This window comes from Lampris incognitus, chromosome 17, assembly GCF_029633865.1.
Source record: "Lampris incognitus isolate fLamInc1 chromosome 17, fLamInc1.hap2, whole genome shotgun sequence".
In the NCBI taxonomy this organism is placed as follows: domain Eukaryota; kingdom Metazoa; phylum Chordata; class Actinopteri; order Lampriformes; family Lampridae; genus Lampris; species Lampris incognitus.
Window position 1 is genome coordinate 26,045,173 of NC_079227.1, and position 18,792 is coordinate 26,063,964.

Below are 18,792 nucleotides of genomic sequence, written 5' to 3' on the forward strand. Positions count from 1 at the left end.
CCAGAGAAATGGCCTCAACTATCCAATGAGAAAGACACTGCTTTGACAGAGCCTTGCCGTTAACTGGATTAGCAAAGCAGACAAACAGCTGATCACGTTTACAAACGGGCTGAGTAAGGTGCGTAAAGCCCTCACAGAAGACAACATATGCAACCTTCTGTGCTCCTCTGAGGCCAAAACAGGAGGGGACAGTGGACTTAACTAAAAGCCAATGAACTATAGGACATATATATGACTTTAGGAATATATACTGTATTCGGGCGTAGCGTCACCTTAGTATGCCCTGGTGCAAAAACCAGGCATGCCGGATGTATTGACAAAGCATGAAGATCCCTCTTTTTTAGCCAACGCCAATGCTAAAGGGAGGGCTGTCTTATGTCAACTGCCTCCAAGGGTTCAAACGGTGGCTCACACAAAGCATCAAGAACAAAGTTAAGATCCCAGCAAGGAATGTTGGGCTGCACAACCAGTTTCAACCACTATACGCTTTTCATAAACCATATGGCCAGAGGGTGTGCCCTTGGTGACACACATGACAAGCCGCTATTACAACTAAATAGACTTTAATGGTAGGAAAGGAACGACCCTGCTCCAACAGGTCCTGAAGGAATGTCAGAACATCCACCATAGAACACTGAAATGGAATCAAACCCTGTCCCTGGCTCCACTGCTCAAACGCATGCCACTTATAAGCATACAGGCCCCCTGGTAGATAAAGCCCTTGCACTCTGAATGGTCGCTATTGGAAGGTAGGCCCCCTGGCCATTAAGTTTAACCTCTCAACAGGTAAGCATGCAGATGACACAGCTCTGAGCAGTGATGCACTCTCTCTCCCCCAGCCTGAGACAGAAGATCCTTAAAGGTTGGGAGACACCAAAGCTCAAAGCTCCCCCACCATGAGGCTAACTATCTCCACATACCACACTTTCACTAGCCAACAGGGAGCCACCAAAATCATGAATAAGCCCCCTAGGCAGACCCTCTCCAGAGTGGGCAAAATCAACTCCACTGGTGGGAATGCTTACAACAGAGTCTGAGGCCATGGATGAGCCAGAACATCTATTCCCAATGGTGCACTGGGGTCTGCCAGTGAAAAGAACACAGGGCAATGTATGCTTTCCCTGGAGGCTAAGAGATCTACGTCGGCCCTGCCAGACCGATCCCATATAGGCAACACCACCCTGGGGTGAAGTCTCCATTCTCTGACCAGAGGTCCATCTTAAAAACATTTCAAAACCGAGGGGTTTTATATCAAAACCAGACTGTGATAAATTAATCCATGCATTCATAACAAGTAGAGTAGACTACTGTAATGGTCTATTCACCGGCTTCCCACAATCAGTTAGTTGTGAAGCAACTAGTTATTTCAAAATGCGGCCGCACGTGTTCTCACTGGAACTAAAAAGTATGAACACATTACACCTGTTCTTAGATCTCTTCATTGGCTCCCCATCAAAACTAGACTTGATTTTAAAATTCTGTTGCTTGTATATAAAGCTCAAAATAGCCTTGCACATCAGTATATAAAAGACATGCTAATTAGATACAAACCAGCAAGAACTCTCCGGTCCAAAGGCAGTGGTCTTTTAACCAAGCAGCGGAAGCTGCCGTTTGTATTCACGCCCCAAATAGATGCCATGGCTGAGAACCTGACAGAGGCCCCCAAACTGGACACTTTTAAATGCAGGTTAAAAACTTTACTTTTCACAACAGCCTATGGCTAAGTTCTTGGTGTGTGTATGTTTTGTATATTTTGACATTTGTATATTCTGCCCCGATTCCTGTTTTTAAGAGTGTTTTGACTGTATTGTCATTTTATGTAAAGCACATTGTGCTGGCCATGTATGAAATGTGCTATATAAATAGTTTGTTGTCCACGCCTCGATTGAGGTGAGCAGGAACGTGTGCTCATCTGATCGACAAAGGACGCACACTGCTCCATACCAACAGAAAGTGAGACAGTTGAAGTGGGACGTGAGAGTCAGTGCCCCCTTGTATGTTTATGTATAACACCACTGTCGTGTAGTCTATTTCGACCAGAACATGATGACCCACCAGAACAGACTGAAAGTGCTGTAGAGCAAGAAACACTGCTAGAAGTTCCAAGTAATTTATGTGGCGCTTGGTTTCCACAGGCGACCACTCTCCCCTCACCATTAGTTCTGCAAATGGCCCCCCAGCCCGTTAATGAGGCACCCCTGGTCACCACTCTGCCTATAGGGACCCTGTATAGCTGTAGGTGCGGTTCTCACCAAGGTAACAAAGCTGCTGAACACTGCTCGGTTACCGTTATCCATCTGTGGCAATGACACGCGGGGTATTGGTGAAAAGATAATATCCACTGCTAAAGTGCACGCATTAAGAACACGCACCGCAGAACTACCACTATGATAGATGTTATCATTCCCAACAGTTGTAGGTATTTGTGTTTGTGCCCCAATTGAAACTGCTATGCAATTGTGAAATGCCGCTATCCTGCACTGACACAGGTGAGTGAGCATATTGCAGATCTATTGATGTGAATCACTGCTCCGGCCCCACTGTGTTTATTACCTGCCCTAGTATCAGCATCTTGAACTTGAATTGTTTCAGAAGTTTAACACCCATAGGTCCAGTATGGGGCGTAAGCCTCCATCTTTCTTTCGTATGACAGAATAGCGGCTGTATCAACCTTACTTACCAACCTTTCTGAGGGAGGAACCACCTGAATCTCAATTCTTGATTAAAGAGTTTATCTCCCCTCTTAGCACAGTCACTTCTTGTCTGCTCACCTGGGTTTGTATCACTGATGAGAAATGGGGAGGGTACATTTGGAACTGCAAATGGTATCCCATCGTAATAGAACATTGCACCCAGGGCGACACTGCATATGCGTGCCATTCCTGAATGTGAGCAGAGTTTGGTCTGCTACCTGAGGGGACATGGCGCTGTCTTGTGAGCAAACCAGGCATAAAGAAGCACTGTGGCTTATTTGTCCATTTATTTCTGACACAGACTGAAAATGAACATTTTTCATTGCACACATGGGATTTAACTTCATTCGAAAAAAAAGTCTAAATGAGGTAAAACTTTCCCCACACCCCCACTGAGAAAATAAACAACATTGTGTGAAACCCCCGCAATGGGGGTTTGAACCAAAAATCCCACCTTCTTCGAGAATACACAGCTGGCTGGGCAAACAACAGTGTATTGGCTGTGAGCTGAGTGTGCTTGGGAGACATTATTGTGGGGGAACATGACTGATTTGGGCTTAACCCCTGAACAGAAAGAGGACACGGCCTCTTGAATGGCACAAGATGGGGGGCAGTGCCATCTCCGATCCATAATTGCCACCCTTTTCTCTCCCCCATAGCTAGGAGGAAGCTGGTTTCTTGAGCCTCGCTGCAGTGTCTTTCACGAGGCTAGGAGAAGGTCCTTTGCTCCAAGCAGAATTGCACAAGGAAAATTTTGCCAGCTGCTTTGAAGAGGGCATCCTGGCCATAGCCACTGGGGTCGTTCTGCTTTGCAGGGGAGGCAATGAGGCTGACTTGAAAGCGCTGGGTGGTGGCTTTCGTCTGCCCTCCCTCCTAGGTAGTACACTCCGGAGCACCTCCGCATGCAGCTTCCTGTGCTCAAACTTGACCTGAATGGACTCAAGTGACTGACCAAACGGACCCTCCATCAAAATGCATTCATCCAAGTACGCTGCCCTGTCTCTGTCAGTCATGTCCAACAGCGTCAACCACAGATGTCGTTATGCTACCACCACGCTTGATAAGCCCTGGCTGAGTGACAGCACTGCGCACCATGACATTTACAAAATGTAGTCGGACACTGACCTGATTTCATCCAGCAGTGGAGATAGGGGGCTGCCTGTGGGTAGTTTCGATCCCAGGTCTGCCAGACACATAGCTTGGTAAGGCTGAAGGAGTGTAACAGAACTCAAAGCCCTGGCAGTGTCAGCCTGTGCCCTGTAAACTTTATTCAGCTGAGTGGAAGAGAAACATCAGTGTTTAGAAGGCAGGACCACCAGAACTGCGAGTCTGGTGTTGTAGGAGGGCGCAAGGTCGGAAGCCAAGGATGGCGGAAAAAAAAAACGGATGGCTCCATGGGAGGAGGATTTACCAAGTCTGCCTTATAAACCTCATCCAGGTCCAGGAACTGCGTATATCCAGGCACAGCAGTGCGAGTAGACAGCAGCTTGTCCAAGGTAGATGTAAAATTAAGTGAGGAAATCCAGAAATATGGGCAGTTAGTTTCTGGTTGTGGTCAGCACTGGGGGAAGTAAAAACCCTGCAAACCTTATTTGTTTCTGTGCCAGAGGTGGCGACAAGGACAAGGACATGTGGTTGTTTTCTTCTTGGGGGAAGAATTGGTTTGCGTTCACTCACTCATGTTTGCTAGCTGCAGCTGTTAGCAAAGCTAAACTAGCACAGCTCAACCACCGAGATGAACAAACAAACAAAACCAATATGCAAAAACTTTCAAAAATAGTGCTCTGTGGAAAGCTAACACCAATATGAGGCTGTTGTCAGACTAACCCGGTGGAAACCAGTTAGCTAAGTCAAACATTTTGCTAAGTTTTCTGCTATATTTTTAAGGTGTTCTTTGTGAGGTGAAGAGTGACAGAACTGAGTGATGCTGCTGGTGACGATGCTATATAGCCTAGGGCCAGGCCACCCAGCATCACCACGCATCATTGCCTTTCAGGCGTGAATAGAGGTGTCTTCAGCCAGACTCAAGAGGGCATTATATCCCATTCAATATTTGTTGTACTGAGTGACTCGACTGAAAGGGAACCTTTTATTAAGGCTGGACTGTGTACGGTCAATGTTCGAAATTGTGGCCAATTTGTTACAGTGCTAGTCAGTGGTAGTGTCTATAATGTGAATTCCTGGATATTAAATGTTCACCTGCCATTTTCTGTAGTGGTCCCAGTAATATTTGTTGCTAAAGTGTACTGAAGTAGCATATCACATGACATGGTTAAGCTACGTTTGAGTAAAAAAAATAAAAAAATAAAGGTTATGAATACAGTTGCAAGAACAATACTTTCCACTCATATCTTGAGATGTTTGATTTGAAAGAGAACTTAATTTGATTGTAATCATAACTATTCTAATTATCTGTTAACTCCCTCTTCACTTTCATCTGTTTCTATTTGCGGATGTCTCTCATTTTTCCAAGACTCACTCTGTATTGAGAGGCAAATTCACAAATAACGGATTGCAGTCATTGATAGCAACATGAATGGCACATCACTTGCAACCACTATCTGCTCCGTCTCAAGGTCCGACTCACAAAAGATATTGTGCTAATGATATTACAGTGCAAACACGCTCATAAAGTTTCACAGCTGAGTTCAATTTGCTCTTGTTTTGCATTTGATTGCAATTATCCATGTGGCAAAACATAAATGGTGGCTTTGTGCTAAGAACACAGTAGGCAGGCTCAATGTCATCCTTGCTGTCATCAAATATAGCAAGAATTGTTTGACCTTGCAACCTGTATTGGCGAGTAATTACAGTCTCAGGTAAATCAAAAAGGGATATTCTCCTTCGAAATATCCACTCACAAGCACGCCTGGCATGATGATGCCTTGGCCTGGCTACAATCACTGCTGCCATGATCACTGGAAAGTTTGGGCGTCAGTTACCATCGACTCTCTTAACACGCTAACAATTTTCACTCTAACAGCGTGTGGCTATAAGCACTGGTGTTTTGCAATGAGGCTCATTTGCATTAAGAGCAGCCAATTTTGTGCTAAATCTATGCATAATACCGAGTTTAAATATGCACAAAGCACCAGAGCACCAAGACACTATTTGCTTGGCAGCGCAGTTAGGGGCGCATTTCACCCTTTGCGTGAGCTTTGAGAATTAAACGGTTTCCTTTTGTGCAGGTTTAGCGGCCGCAAAAGCCGCACAATCCTTTCGTGAATAATGAATATTTTGTCAGAGTGATTTTTATTAACAGCGCACTCTCCCTCATGCCTCTCGGCCCTCAGCTGACCAATTGTGTAACTTCAGTGACGTTGCTGGTCACCTAATCCAGTGGCCCAATGTGTCAGACATTATCAGTCAGTCAGTCAGTCAGTCAGCGACAATTGCATTTGTAAGTCTGGTCCAGCCAAAAATTAGCAGCAGTCCTAAATTCAATGGATCTGGAGAAAGATCCAGTGAGCAGCGCAGTAGCACTTCCGCCTTGGTCTCAAGAGCTGTGACTGACAGCAGTGAGGTCAGGCTGCTCTACAGTGGAGCTTTTCTTCACATGAAGCTTTCATTGATAAATACCTGAAATGAAATGTTATGTACAGTGAGAATCTGCCTGGTCAACTTTAAGCTAGCTCTGATATGAAGTGACAACCATGTCTGCATTAAAATATGTGTGGCACTGTGTGACAGCAGGCTAAGCTGCCCGCAAAGGCTTGGAGGAAAAGTGTGTGTGTGTGTGTGTGTGTGTTTGTGTGTGTGTGTGTATACACACATACTTGGTAATCTTCCACAATTTGAACACAAAAGCAAATCTCCCATCTGAGGGTGTTGAGCATTGTGCAGGGCATTTAATACCTTGTTTTTCAAGAGCTCCAAACCTCATTCCTTTCGCTGCTCCTCCAAACTCTTAACACTCCAATGTAAATATGCACACACACTCCTATGTAAACACACACACAAACACAAACACACATACACACACGTACTACCACCAGAATAAAAACATGCCCAAGAAAAAACTGTCAAACACACAAACATGCACTTGTATGCATACACAAGCACATGCACAAACACACACATACACACACAAACAGCTGGTAGAGCGGGGTGAAGGGTAAGAGAAGCAGACTGGAACTATCGAGCTGGGCCACAAGCACTCTCCACAAACTTCCAACGCAAACAGATTTTAGTCGCAACACTGATTCCTCCTCTTTAGCACAGACCAGGGGAGCAGCTGACATATTTGTTCTCATCCAGCAAGCCAATTTGCAAGTGATTTGTGTGCTTGTCCCACACTTTCTTTTTACATTATCCACTGTGAAGGTGACACATTGTTGTCCCCCACCAAAAAAAAACGTTGTCTAGTTTCCCTGTCCATTAAGGTTTTGTTTTGTTTTGTTGTTATTGTTTTTTGTTGTCTGTGGTTAGGGTGGGTGTGTGCTTTGAGGTATCACAAGCATATCATTTACACCTGACACACGGCACTTCAGTTTTAAACAAACTAGGGGTTAAAGGGACTTTAAGCCATTGGGGACCTACTGGCGCACTGAGGTACACACATTGTATCTGGAACACACTTTTACATGAAAACTTTTTCTATGAGCGTCCAGGTAGCGTAGCGGTCTATTCCGTTGCCTACCAACACGGGGATCACCGGTTCAAATCCCCGTGTTACCTCCGGCTTGGTTGGACATCCCTACAGAAACAATTGTCCGTGTCTGTGGGTGGGAAGCCAGATGTGGGTATGTGTCCTGGTCGCTGCCACTAGCGCCTCCTCTGGTTGGTCAGGGTGCCTGTTCAGGGGGGAAGGGGAACTGGGGGGAATAGCATGATCCTCCCACGCATTATGTCCCCCTGGCGAAACTCCTCACTGTCAGGTGAAAAGAAGTGGCTGGCAACTCCACATGTGTCGGAGGAGGCATGTGGTAGTCTGCAGCCCTCCCCAGATCGGCAGAGGGGGTGGAGCAGCGACTGGGAAGGCTCAGAAGAGCGGGGTAATTGGCCAAGTACAATTGGGCAGAAAAGGGGGGGGGGACTGTTTCTATGTTAAAACTTGCCATCAGCCCAAACGTATTTGAAGAAAGAGCAAAAAAATTGGTAACCAACTCCACATTGATGACTCTGCATCTGTCTCTCGCTGGGTAGCATAAGGTTCTGAGCAGTCCACTTCGGGTCACCTTGGGATCTGCTGGCCAAAGAACTTATCCGAGGCCACCAGGGGCTTGGACCATAATTAACATGTCCAATAACACAGCGGGCACTTAGTGCAGCCAATTAGGCCACCGTTAAGCAGTACCTGGCCAGCTCATATGCTCATCACAGTGGCAGTTAACCATAATAAAACAACAGGAGGTGGTATGCTGTGTAATGCTGACGTGAACGGGATGGTTTTACTCGAGGACAGGCCATTTCGAGGATGGCCTTTTTTTTTTTTTGCAGATCTTGCAGGGCAGCTCAAGAGTTTATCAGCCATATTCAAAGTAACTGGCCTGTGGAGGTTTTTTAAGCGGATGAGCAGCAGGATAGTCTATATGTACATCCTCAGCAATAGTTCTCCTGCTGATCAGTAAACCTTTTCCAAACATCAGGGGGCCCACCATGTTATCACAGCATCAGATCTGGTACATATCCAGGAGTTTTCCGGTCCGCATAACAGGGCAGCAAACTGCCGGATACATCCGATTATCTGTGGAGTATCGGGGAGTACACAGGTGTATTCCAGTCCAGATACACTTCTTTTCATGCAGTGATGACCAACAAGCCGTTGTGCTGTGCTTTTTGCATCAATAGAAATTCAAACCATCCATCCATCCATCTATTATACAAGCAATGTATAAAACAATATGGTACAAAGTATTAAAAGCATCCGGCCACTGATTTAGCTGCACATGTAGTGTCAGGTATTGTTTATTTTAAGGGACACACTTCACTTGTACCCTCTCCGTGCTAAACCAAACATCAGCTCACAACAGAGGGAAGTAAGCAGCTCTTGCCATATTCCTCCGCATTAGTCGACTGCTCTGGGGAGCCTGCCCTCTGCGCCAGCCACACTGAATTACCTTCATGCTTTTCTCCTGTCAAGAGCTTTGCACTTTGTCTCGCCACCTCTCAGAAGCAGATGCACACATATGAATTTATGTATATGTGCATGTTTGGATCAAGAACCTATCCTCAGCCGAGAGGTCTGCCAGACGTGACAAAAAGCTTAGTCACCTTGCTCGCCGGGCCCCGGATAATGGTTGTGGCAAGACTGCATCTATGGGAAATGAGAAGGCTGGCATGGTAGCGAGGAGGCTGGGATGAACAGGTTCTCATCAACCACTCCTTCAGGGCCTACATGAATGGTTTAAGTCTTGCCCTCATCTCAAACACCGCAACCACATGACAAACACACACCCTACGCTGACCAGGTTCTTCACGCTGTGCTTGTGTGTGTGTGTGTGTGTGTGTGTGTGTGTGTGTGTGTGTGTGTGTGTGTGTGTGTGTGTGTGTGTGTGTGTGTGTGTGTGTGTGTGTGTGTGTGTAAAAGAGAGGGGCATAGAGGGTGAAATGGAGATGTAGCGTATTCCATCAGTTTGTGTGCGCGAGAGGGAAAGAATCAAAGTGTGTGTGTGTGTGTGAGAGAGAGAGAGAGAGAGAGAGAGAGAGAGAGAGAGAGAGAGAGAGAGAGAGAGAGAGAGAGAGAGAGAGAGAGAGAGAGAGAGGAAGAAAAGGGAGAGAGCGCCGAGAGTTGGAGATCGAGTAGAGGGGAGTGCTGACATTCTGCTGTAGACGTATGGGGTGTGTAGATACAGAGGATTAGTAGTGGGTCTGCTTAACTCCCTCAGATAACAGGGAGGATTTCCACTACGCCTCATCAATGACCTTTACCGTGAGCTCCCGCAAGGCCCCCATGGGAGAGCCAGGTGGTGCACGTGCCTATGTCTGCAACTGCATGACTTGCCATATTAATGTGGCTGTGCAAGGGTGCATGGAAATTAGTGCGTGTGTATGTGTGTGTGTGGGTGGTGGTGGTACTGAAACCGGTTTCCATATTTGTGTGCGTTTGTGTGTTCTCACCCTGCTGAGTGAAGAGGTCACTGTGGACAATGTCGATCAGACAGTCCAGCTTCTGCTTCACCAGGCGCCCCACAGGAACCTTGAGAATGAACTCTGTGAACAGCTTGCTGTGGGGACAAAGGCAGGACAGGAAAAATAAAGGTTAAATTGGTCAAGCAGCCCCACCGTGGCTAAGCCTGTCACTACATACAATTAATCTTGAATCCCGCAAAACTCAAATGACTTCGCTTGTCAGAAGTCTTGCCGCTCTGATAAAGTTGCAACATAGAAAAGGGTTTCACTTAATATACACCATCCTTGACCTACTTTTGCTCTGCAAATTTCCACATTTCAAGGCGACCAACTTGCAGCTCGTGATGTCATGACAGAAGCAATGCACAGCCACCAGTTTTGTCCCTGACAGACAAATCTGCATTCATGCACAGACAGAATTGTCTTTTGCCTTGGTTTCGGAGGCCAGGTACTTGTTATGCTGGTGAGCTGAGGCTCAAGGAGGAGAGAAGAGGTTCTGGCGGAGGATGAAAGGCGATACCCATGTGGCCCCAATTTAGTTGCCTCCCACGCTGCCTGGCGCGGGTAATCAGCAGGAACAACAGCCGCTGCCGCTGCTGAGGAAGAAGAAAAGCCTCGCCTATGCATCGCTGCCAGGTGAGCACCTCATACTGACCACTGCTGTCAGAGCTGAGGGAATGAGTGGCGGAGGGCGGTGGCAGGAGCACATGGTAAGAAAGAGAACAGTACCCAAAGTTTGAAATTAGGCCAGAGGGGGGCAGAAGGAACGTGTGGCAGATTGCCACTGAACGTCTCCCCTGGTTTGGGCGAGTGCTCCTCTCAGGCAGCACGCCATGCAGTGGATGGAGGGAAAGATGCGAAGCACGTCAATTCTTTTTCTATCGAACTCATTTAGTGAGTAGATTCAAAACCTAAAAATAACTCATTGCTCAGCAACTAATTACCAAAACCGCTTTACTTTTACATTAATTAATTCCAGTGAATACAGTGAAATGAATTCAATTTGACCTCCTTCCCTGGAGGAGACTTTTTTTTTAAATTTTTTACTATATAATTTTTTTTAGCATTTTTCGCCTTTATTTGACAGCGATAGTTGATAGAGAGACAGGAAAGGCGGGGGAGAGAGAGGGGATGACATGCAGCAAAGGGCCCAGGCCAGATTCGAACCCAGGCCGCTGTGGTAAGGACTCCGCCTTACGTACTCTTCCAGGTGAGCCACCAGGGCACCCCGGAGGCGAGATATTTAACAGAGAGCAAACAGAGAGAGAGAAAAATCAAATAAATAAATAAATAAATATATATATATACACATATGAGGTGCACAGGTAAATAGAAGATGAGAAAGAGCTGAGACAGACAAAAAAGAGAAAGGAAGAAGCATCAGGGTATCTTCTTCAGATCAAAGGCTGCCCCCACACAACTAACACACACACACACACACACACACACACACACACGCACACGCACATGCACACGCACACACTCCCAAGGTGGGCTGTGACAGCAGTGTAGGAGAAGCCGGGGGCACAGATAGGTAAGAGCCTGTCTGGCTAAGACATGTCTGTGGAGACTGCAGCTCCCCGGCTGCCGGATGTGCATGACTAAAAGGAGCTCCTCGCTGGGTCTTTTTCAAACCCCTGGCTAGCAGCCGCTGCACTGAATGAGCTCTGACACACACCACAATCTTTGACAGAGAACAGAGAAGAGGTGAAGCTTCAAAAATACTGTAATGCACTACCAACCGTGTTCAAGCACTCATGACCAAACTTTTTCCTAACAAGAAAAATGTTTTCAGAAAAAAAAAATTTTGGTCAGCTAGTCATTAACGTCCTGTTTTTTTTTTGGGAGGGGGGGGGGGTCGCCCTTTTTCTCCCCAATTGTTTTACCCCACTCTTCTGAGCCATCCCAGTCGCTGCTCCACCCCCTCAACCGAACCGGAGAGGGCTGCAGACTACCACGTCTCCTCCGATACCGCTTCTTTTCACCTGACAGTGAGGAGTTTCACCAGGGGGATGTAATGTGTGGGAGGGTCATGCTATTCTCCCCAGTTCCCCCTATCCCCTGAACAGGCACCCGAACCAACCACAGGAGGTGCAAGTGCAGCGACCAGGACACATACCCACACCCGGCTTCCCACCAACAGACACGGCCAATTGTGTCTGTAGGGACACCCGACCAAGCTGGGGGTAACACGGGGATTCGAACCGGCGATCCCCATGTTGGTAGGCAATGGAATAGACCGCTATGCCACCCGGATGCCCAATCTGCTGTTTTTCATTACCACATACACTCACCGGCCACTTTATTAGGCACACCTGTCCAACTGCTCGTTAATGCAAATTTCTAATCAGCCAATCACATGGCAGCAACTCAATGCATTTAGGCATGTAGACATGGTCAAGACGATCTGCTGCAGTTCAAACCGAGCATCAGAATGGGGGAGAAAGGTGATTTAAGTGACTTTGAACGTGGCATGGTTGTTGGTGCCAGACGGGCTGTTCTGAGTATTTCAGAAACTGCTGATCTAGTGGGATTTTCACGCACAACCATCTCTAGGGTTTACAGAGAATGGTCCGAAAAAGAGAAAATATCCAGTGAGCGGCAGTTCTGTGGGCGAAAATGCCTTGTTGATGCCATAGGTCAGAGGAGACTGGCCAGACTGGTTCGAGCTGATAGAAAGGCAACAGTAACTCAAATAACCACTCATTACAACCGAGGTATGCAGAAGAGCATCTCTGAACGCACAACACGTCGAACCTTGACGCAGATGGGCTACAGCAGCAGAAGACCACACCGGGTGCCACTCCTGTCAGCTAAGAACAGGAATCTGAGGCTACAATTCGCACAGGCTCACCAAAATTGGACAATAGAAGATTGGAAAAACGTTGCCTGGTCTGATGAGTCTCGATTTCTGCTGCGACATTCGGATGGTAGGGTCAGAATTTGGCGTCAACAACATGAAAGCATGGATCCATCCTGCCTTGTATCAACGGTTCAGGCTGGTGGTAGTGGTGTAATGGTGTGGGGGATATTTTCTTGGCACACTTTGGGCCCCTTAGTACCAATTGAGCATCGTGTCAACGCCACAGCCTACCTGAGTATTGTTGCTGACCATGTCCATCCCTTTATGACCACAGTGTTCCCATCTTCTGATGGCTACTTCCAGCAGGATAACGCGCCATGTCATAAAGCTCGAATCATCTCAGACTGGTTTCTTGAACATGACAATGAGTTCACTGTACTCAAATGGCCTCCACAGTCACCAGATCTCAATCCAATAGAGCACCTTTGGGATGTGGTGGACCGGGAGATTCGCATTATGGATGTGCAGCCGACAAATCTGCAGCAACTGCGTGATGCTATCATGTCAATATGGACCAAACTCTCTGAGGAATGTTTCCAGTATCTTGTTGAATCTATGCCGCGAAGGATTAAGGCAGTTCTGAAGGCAAAAGGGGGTCCAACCCGGTACTAGCAAGGTGTACCTAATAAAGTGGCCAGTGAGTGTATGATGCATTGTTAGACCTAACTAGGGCAGAGAGACAGATATGTAAATACATACACCAGCACATAGATGGACACATAGATTTGCAGATATATGTATGGACTGCTTCTTAATTTCCCTCGGGATCAAAAAAGTTTCGATCTATCCACAACAGACACACAACATCCTACTCAGCTAAAACGAATCCCTCATGCATAAACAGCCTGTGGATGCCTCTGACCCGTAGACCGCTGCTACACTGGAACCAGAGATGCCAAAGTGTCAATGTCCACTATGGAAATCAGCTTTAGGGTGGCTGAGTAGGACATCTGCCCCAGGGCCGGGGTTGGCACTGTGTTACACTTGGGTAGCAGGCGCCGGCTCTTCAGCCCTCAGGCTCCAGCGATAAGGCGCCACGGAGCCGCAGAGCATTGAAAACTATCAGCAAATGTGCTGCAGTGCACCGACCTTAAGGGGAGTGGGGAATTACACTACCCTTCAGCCGCTCCTGTCTATTCAGCTGGGGCTGCATGTTAAAACACTGACCGAGGCAGTGCAGATACTACCTGCTAAGCAGAGACAGGGAGGCTGATGGAAAAGGCAAATTGTCAGGAGAGAAATACCATTACATTCACATTTGGTCGTCAAAGATGTGCAAAAAAACTACTGTGCTACTGAAGAAACTTTTGACTAAATTTCCAATTCAGAACCAGAATCCACTTTATTGGCCAAGTGTGCCTATGCAGATGAGGAATTTGAGTCCGGTTCACAGCAGCTTCTAGCACTTGCATAAATCACTCACTAAAAATCAAAAAATAAATAAATAAAAGAAGGCAAAACAAAACAAAAAGCCAAAAAAAAAAAAAAGAAGAAGAAGAAATACATGGAAAAACAAACAGGACATTGGAGGCAAGTGGGTATGCACAACATGTACACTACCGTTCAAAAGTTTGGGATCACCCAAACAATTTCGTGTTTTCCATGAAAAGTCACACTTATTCACCACCATATGTTGTGAAATGAATAGAAAATAGAGTCAAGACATTGACAAGGTTAGAAATAATGATTTGTATTTGAAATAAGATTTTTTTTACATCAAACTTTGCTTTCGTCAAAGAATCCTCCATTTGCAGCAATTACAGCATTGCAGACCTTTGGCATTCTAGCTGTTAATTTGTTGAGGTAATCTGGAGAAATTGCACCCCACGCTTCCAGAAGCAGCTCCCACAAGTTGGATTGGTTGGATGGGCACTTCTTTGAGCAGATTGAGTTTCTGGAGCATCACATTTGTGGGGTCAATTAAACGCTCAAAATGGCCAGAAAAAGAGAACTTTCATCTGAAACTCGACAGTCTATTCTTGTTCTTAGAAATGAAGGCTATTCCATGCGAGAAATTGCTAAGAAATTGAAGATTTCCTACACCGGTGTGTACTACTCCCTTCAGAGGACAGCACAAACAGGCTCTAACAGGTACTATTTAATGAAGATGCCAGTTGGGGACCTGTGAGGCGTCTGTTTCTCAAACTAGAGACTCTAATGTACTTATCTTCTTGCTCAGTTGTGCAACGCGGCCTCCCACTTCTTTTTCTACTCTGGTTAGAGCCTGTTTGTGCTGTCCTCTGAAGGGAGTAGTACACACCGGTGTAGGAAATCTTCAATTTCTTAGCAATTTCTCGCATGGAATAGCCTTCATTTCTAAGAACAAGAATAGACTGTCGAGTTTCAGATGAAAGTTCTCTTTTTCTGGCCATTTTGAGCGTTTAATTGACCCCACAAATGTGATGCTCCAGAAACTCAATCTGCTCAAAGAAGTGCCCATCCAACCAATCCAACTTGTGGGAGCTGCTTCTGGAAGCGTGGGGTGCAATTTCTCCAGATTACCTCAACAAATTAACAGCTAGAATGCCAAAGGTCTGCAATGCTGTAATTGCTGCAAATGGAGGATTCTTTGACGAAAGCAAAGTTTGATGTAAAAAAAATCTTATTTCAAATACAAATCATTATTTCTAACCTTGTCAATGTCTTGACTCTATTTTCTATTCATTTCACAACATATGGTGGTGAATAAGTGTGACTTTTCATGGAAAACACAAAATTGTTTGGGTGATCCCAAACTTTTGAACGGTAGTGTATGTTGCTACTATCCAGAGTTTTGTTATGGCTGAGTAATCAACAACCTATGCTCATATATTATACCATATTGCTTATATACTATATTGCCCATACACTATGCCATACACCATACCACAACCCATCATCCCCATTGTATGCATCATGCCCAAAATATTAAATTAGATCTACCGCCCCTGTTCAGTTTTATCATCACAACCTAACACTAAAACATTGGTTGTCAGTCCTCTTACCCTCAGGGCCCTCAACACATACCTGATCAGATAACACCACTTACTTTCTCTTCACACTACATGCTGTTTAAGAATTTAGACCAGTAACATTAAGTTAAAACAGTGACTTTTTTCCCCCCATTGTTCAATTTTTTTTGGGGGGGGATTTTCCCCCCTTTTCTCCCCAGTTATACTTGGCCAATTACCCCAATCTTCCGAGCCGTCCCGGCCACTGATCCGGGAAGGGCTGCGGACTACCACATGCCTCCTCCAATACATGTGGAGTCGCCAGCCGCTTCTTTTCACCCGACAGTGAGGAGTTTCGCCAGGGGCCGTAGCACGTAGGAGGATCACGCTATTCCCCCCAGTTCCCTCTCCCCCCTGAACAGGTGCCCTGACCAACCAGAGGAGGCGCTAGTGCAGTGACCAGTACACGTACCTACATCTGGCTTCCCACCCGCAGACATGGCCAACTGTGTCTGTGGGGACGCCCAAACAAGCCAGAGGTAAGGGGACTCAAACTGGCGATCCCTGTGTTGGTAGGCAACAGAATAAACCGCCACGCCACCCAGACGCCCAGTTGTTCAATTTCTAATGGGAACGGATCATTTTGAGTTCGTATCTCTCATTGAAATGGGAGGACCAGAACATTACATTGGTCATTCAAAGAGTACCGATTCCAACTGACGTCTCTCCCTCTCTGTTTTTCATCCACCCTTTCCTCCCCCTCAGCACAATAAACATCACACCGTTAGGAAAAGAGTGCTCTCCTACTCATTCACTTCCATTAGACTCAGTCTGTCTGGTTGTAAGCAACCTGCCTTTCTCATCCTCCCGTGCTTCCTCTCCCTTCTCCGTGTACAGGAGATGCATTTCAGCCTCAGGATAAATGCCGAGCTCATTTATCAATATTTCATCACGAGGAAACCCTTCAGCTCTGATGAAATGTCAGACCGAAAATGAAACATTTGTGTCAAAAGATGCTTTTTTGAGAGACCCACTTAGAAGAGCACAATGTTTTTCAGTGCACGTATCGGAAACTCTTTCCTTAGAAATGGGTAAGTATAATCCTTTAAAAATGAGGCCATGTTATTTTGCCGCTCTGTGTGCTGTCCCTTTAGCATGAGAGATTAAAAGTGGTGGGACAAAAAAAACCCCACACAAAACAAGGTCACGACCATGAGGCATTATTAGAAATGCCACGTTCTTCCAGTTCACAAGTTTTGGAAAATGCTTGCCAAAACATAAACTGACTTCTTTTTTTTTTGAATCGTCAGAGGATTTGAATCTCATTTCCTTTGAAAGACACAAGACATGCCTAAATTCGAAGGAAAGGGGGTTGTATGCCTAAATTCTGTTGTCATAAACAATAAATCATAGGTGATTTCACACAAGTAGAACAATGTTGGGATGGTTTGATATTTTTTATAATATTTATAAATCATGAAAATGAAATTCAAGAGCCAAGCTGATGTGGCTACCTAATCATTTTCTACACTGAAAAACGGCCCATGTTAGTTAGCATTGCACTTAAATTGGCGTGCGGCATTTTCGAAGTACTGCGTCATCGAGGTGGTGAGGGAAACCACGGCAGGTTTCCAGGCAACCTGCACAGATTAAACCAATTCCCATCGCGGTACATCTGGTGAACGTTGAGTGGTTGAACGGAGCTAAGCCAAAGGGAAGGACCCGGGAGAATGAGCGCTGTCTATACCTCTCCCAACACTGCCATAATATTCAGTCAGTTTGTTAGGCATACTATATCGAAGCATGGTTTTTTTAATTCAACCAACGACACCAGTCTTTTCATTTCCCCCAGCAGAGGGACGTTTAAGTTCATTTGAGCATCATCTATATAATGAATTGGCTTCGAGGAGCTGCTGTGCTACTCTGCACAAGCGCCCCCGTTCATGTGCAGAGGAATCCGTCGACAAGGGATTCTGCACATGTATTTAACAGTCAGGTCTCAGAAAAGAAAGGGTGCAGGAACAGATTGCTGAGAATCACATCTTCCACTAGAAACGACAAGCTCTTTTTAACTTATCTGCACCCAGCTTAAGCAGGAGCTGTTCGTTGTGGGATCATCTGACAATATCAAAGCATGGGAACATGCAACATATTGTTCTTAAATTACCTAAGTTCCTTGGGATCAAAGACCAGCTTGACATCGTTGACAATGGTGGGGATGTACTTCAGCGCAGCACCCTTGACCAAAGAAAGACAGAGGAAACATGATCAGAATGGCAATTTAGGCTTGTACATAGTGGTTAAGTCACTGTTTAGACATGAGTAAGCTACTCCGTGGAACATCGTTTTGCGTCAAAATACATTTCCACTGAGTTGAGTGTAATTGTGTCTTGTAGCTTGAATATAATTGACTTTGCATTGCACAGCCTAGACTTACCCCAGCCAGTTTCCCTAATGAAAATTCTGTGCCTCTCAGCGACACACATGCTAGATGAACAAAAATATGCCTTTTGTCAGGCGCATAATGAAATAGACTCAGGAAACTCTTGAATGTATTCATCTGATGAGCAGCGGTTTTGTGTGATTTTCCGAGCGTAAGTTTCGCTCAGCCCATCGGTTACAGCGGCTGATGGTCATTCAGAGCCAGGGGCAGGGCATTCCCAGCAGCCACTCCTGCAGACAGTCAATAGTGCAGATGCCACTTACCAAAGGGGATGTGAAAAGGACTATAAACCACCTCCGGTCTCTTCTGCCCCACTCTTGAAATGTGTTCTTATCTGTCTTTGTGTCTTTTCCCATGTGTACCTGTCTGTCAATGTCTGCGTCTTTCTATCTGAGGATAAGCATCCATAAAGGCCAGTGAGTGGCGTTTATCTTGCGATAAAATGAAATTGGACCATTAAGGCAGAGCAGAAGCAGCTGTTAGATAAGCCGGGAAAAGTCGAGTGTGCGCGGCGGCCATTGTTGAGCAAAATCTCCATCGCGCCACCATTTGACATGTCCGGGATCTGGCCCGTCCGTATCGTAATGAAGTCGTCAGCGGCGGGAACGGAGCGGCTGATTATGGCGCCATCTTAATAATGGGGGGCGATTATCAGAGTTGACACCTACCTCTCCGACTGACTGATGTAAACGCCAACCAAGGTGGGTCAGGTTGTTTATACAGCATCTGTGCACATTAGCGGCGGTGCCAGTCGCTTTCACACAGGTTGATTACCCAAACAGATGTGGCAGG

The 18,792-nt window shown here is 46.0% G+C and overlaps 1 protein-coding gene across 2 annotated transcripts in view; it reads right to left on the minus strand.

Moving 5' to 3' along the window:
* The window catches only part of dock1 (dedicator of cytokinesis 1), a 350,480-nt gene that overhangs the window by 212,543 nt on the left and 119,145 nt on the right, over positions 1-18,792 (minus strand). For both annotated transcript variants that reach the window (XM_056297765.1, XM_056297766.1), the window contains exons 24-25: positions 17,725-17,795; positions 9,753-9,859 (exon numbers count right to left, since the gene is read on the minus strand). In XM_056297765.1, coding sequence (XP_056153740.1) covers positions 9,753-9,859; positions 17,725-17,795 — 178 coding nt within the window. The remainder of the gene's footprint in view (positions 1-9,752; positions 9,860-17,724; positions 17,796-18,792) is intronic.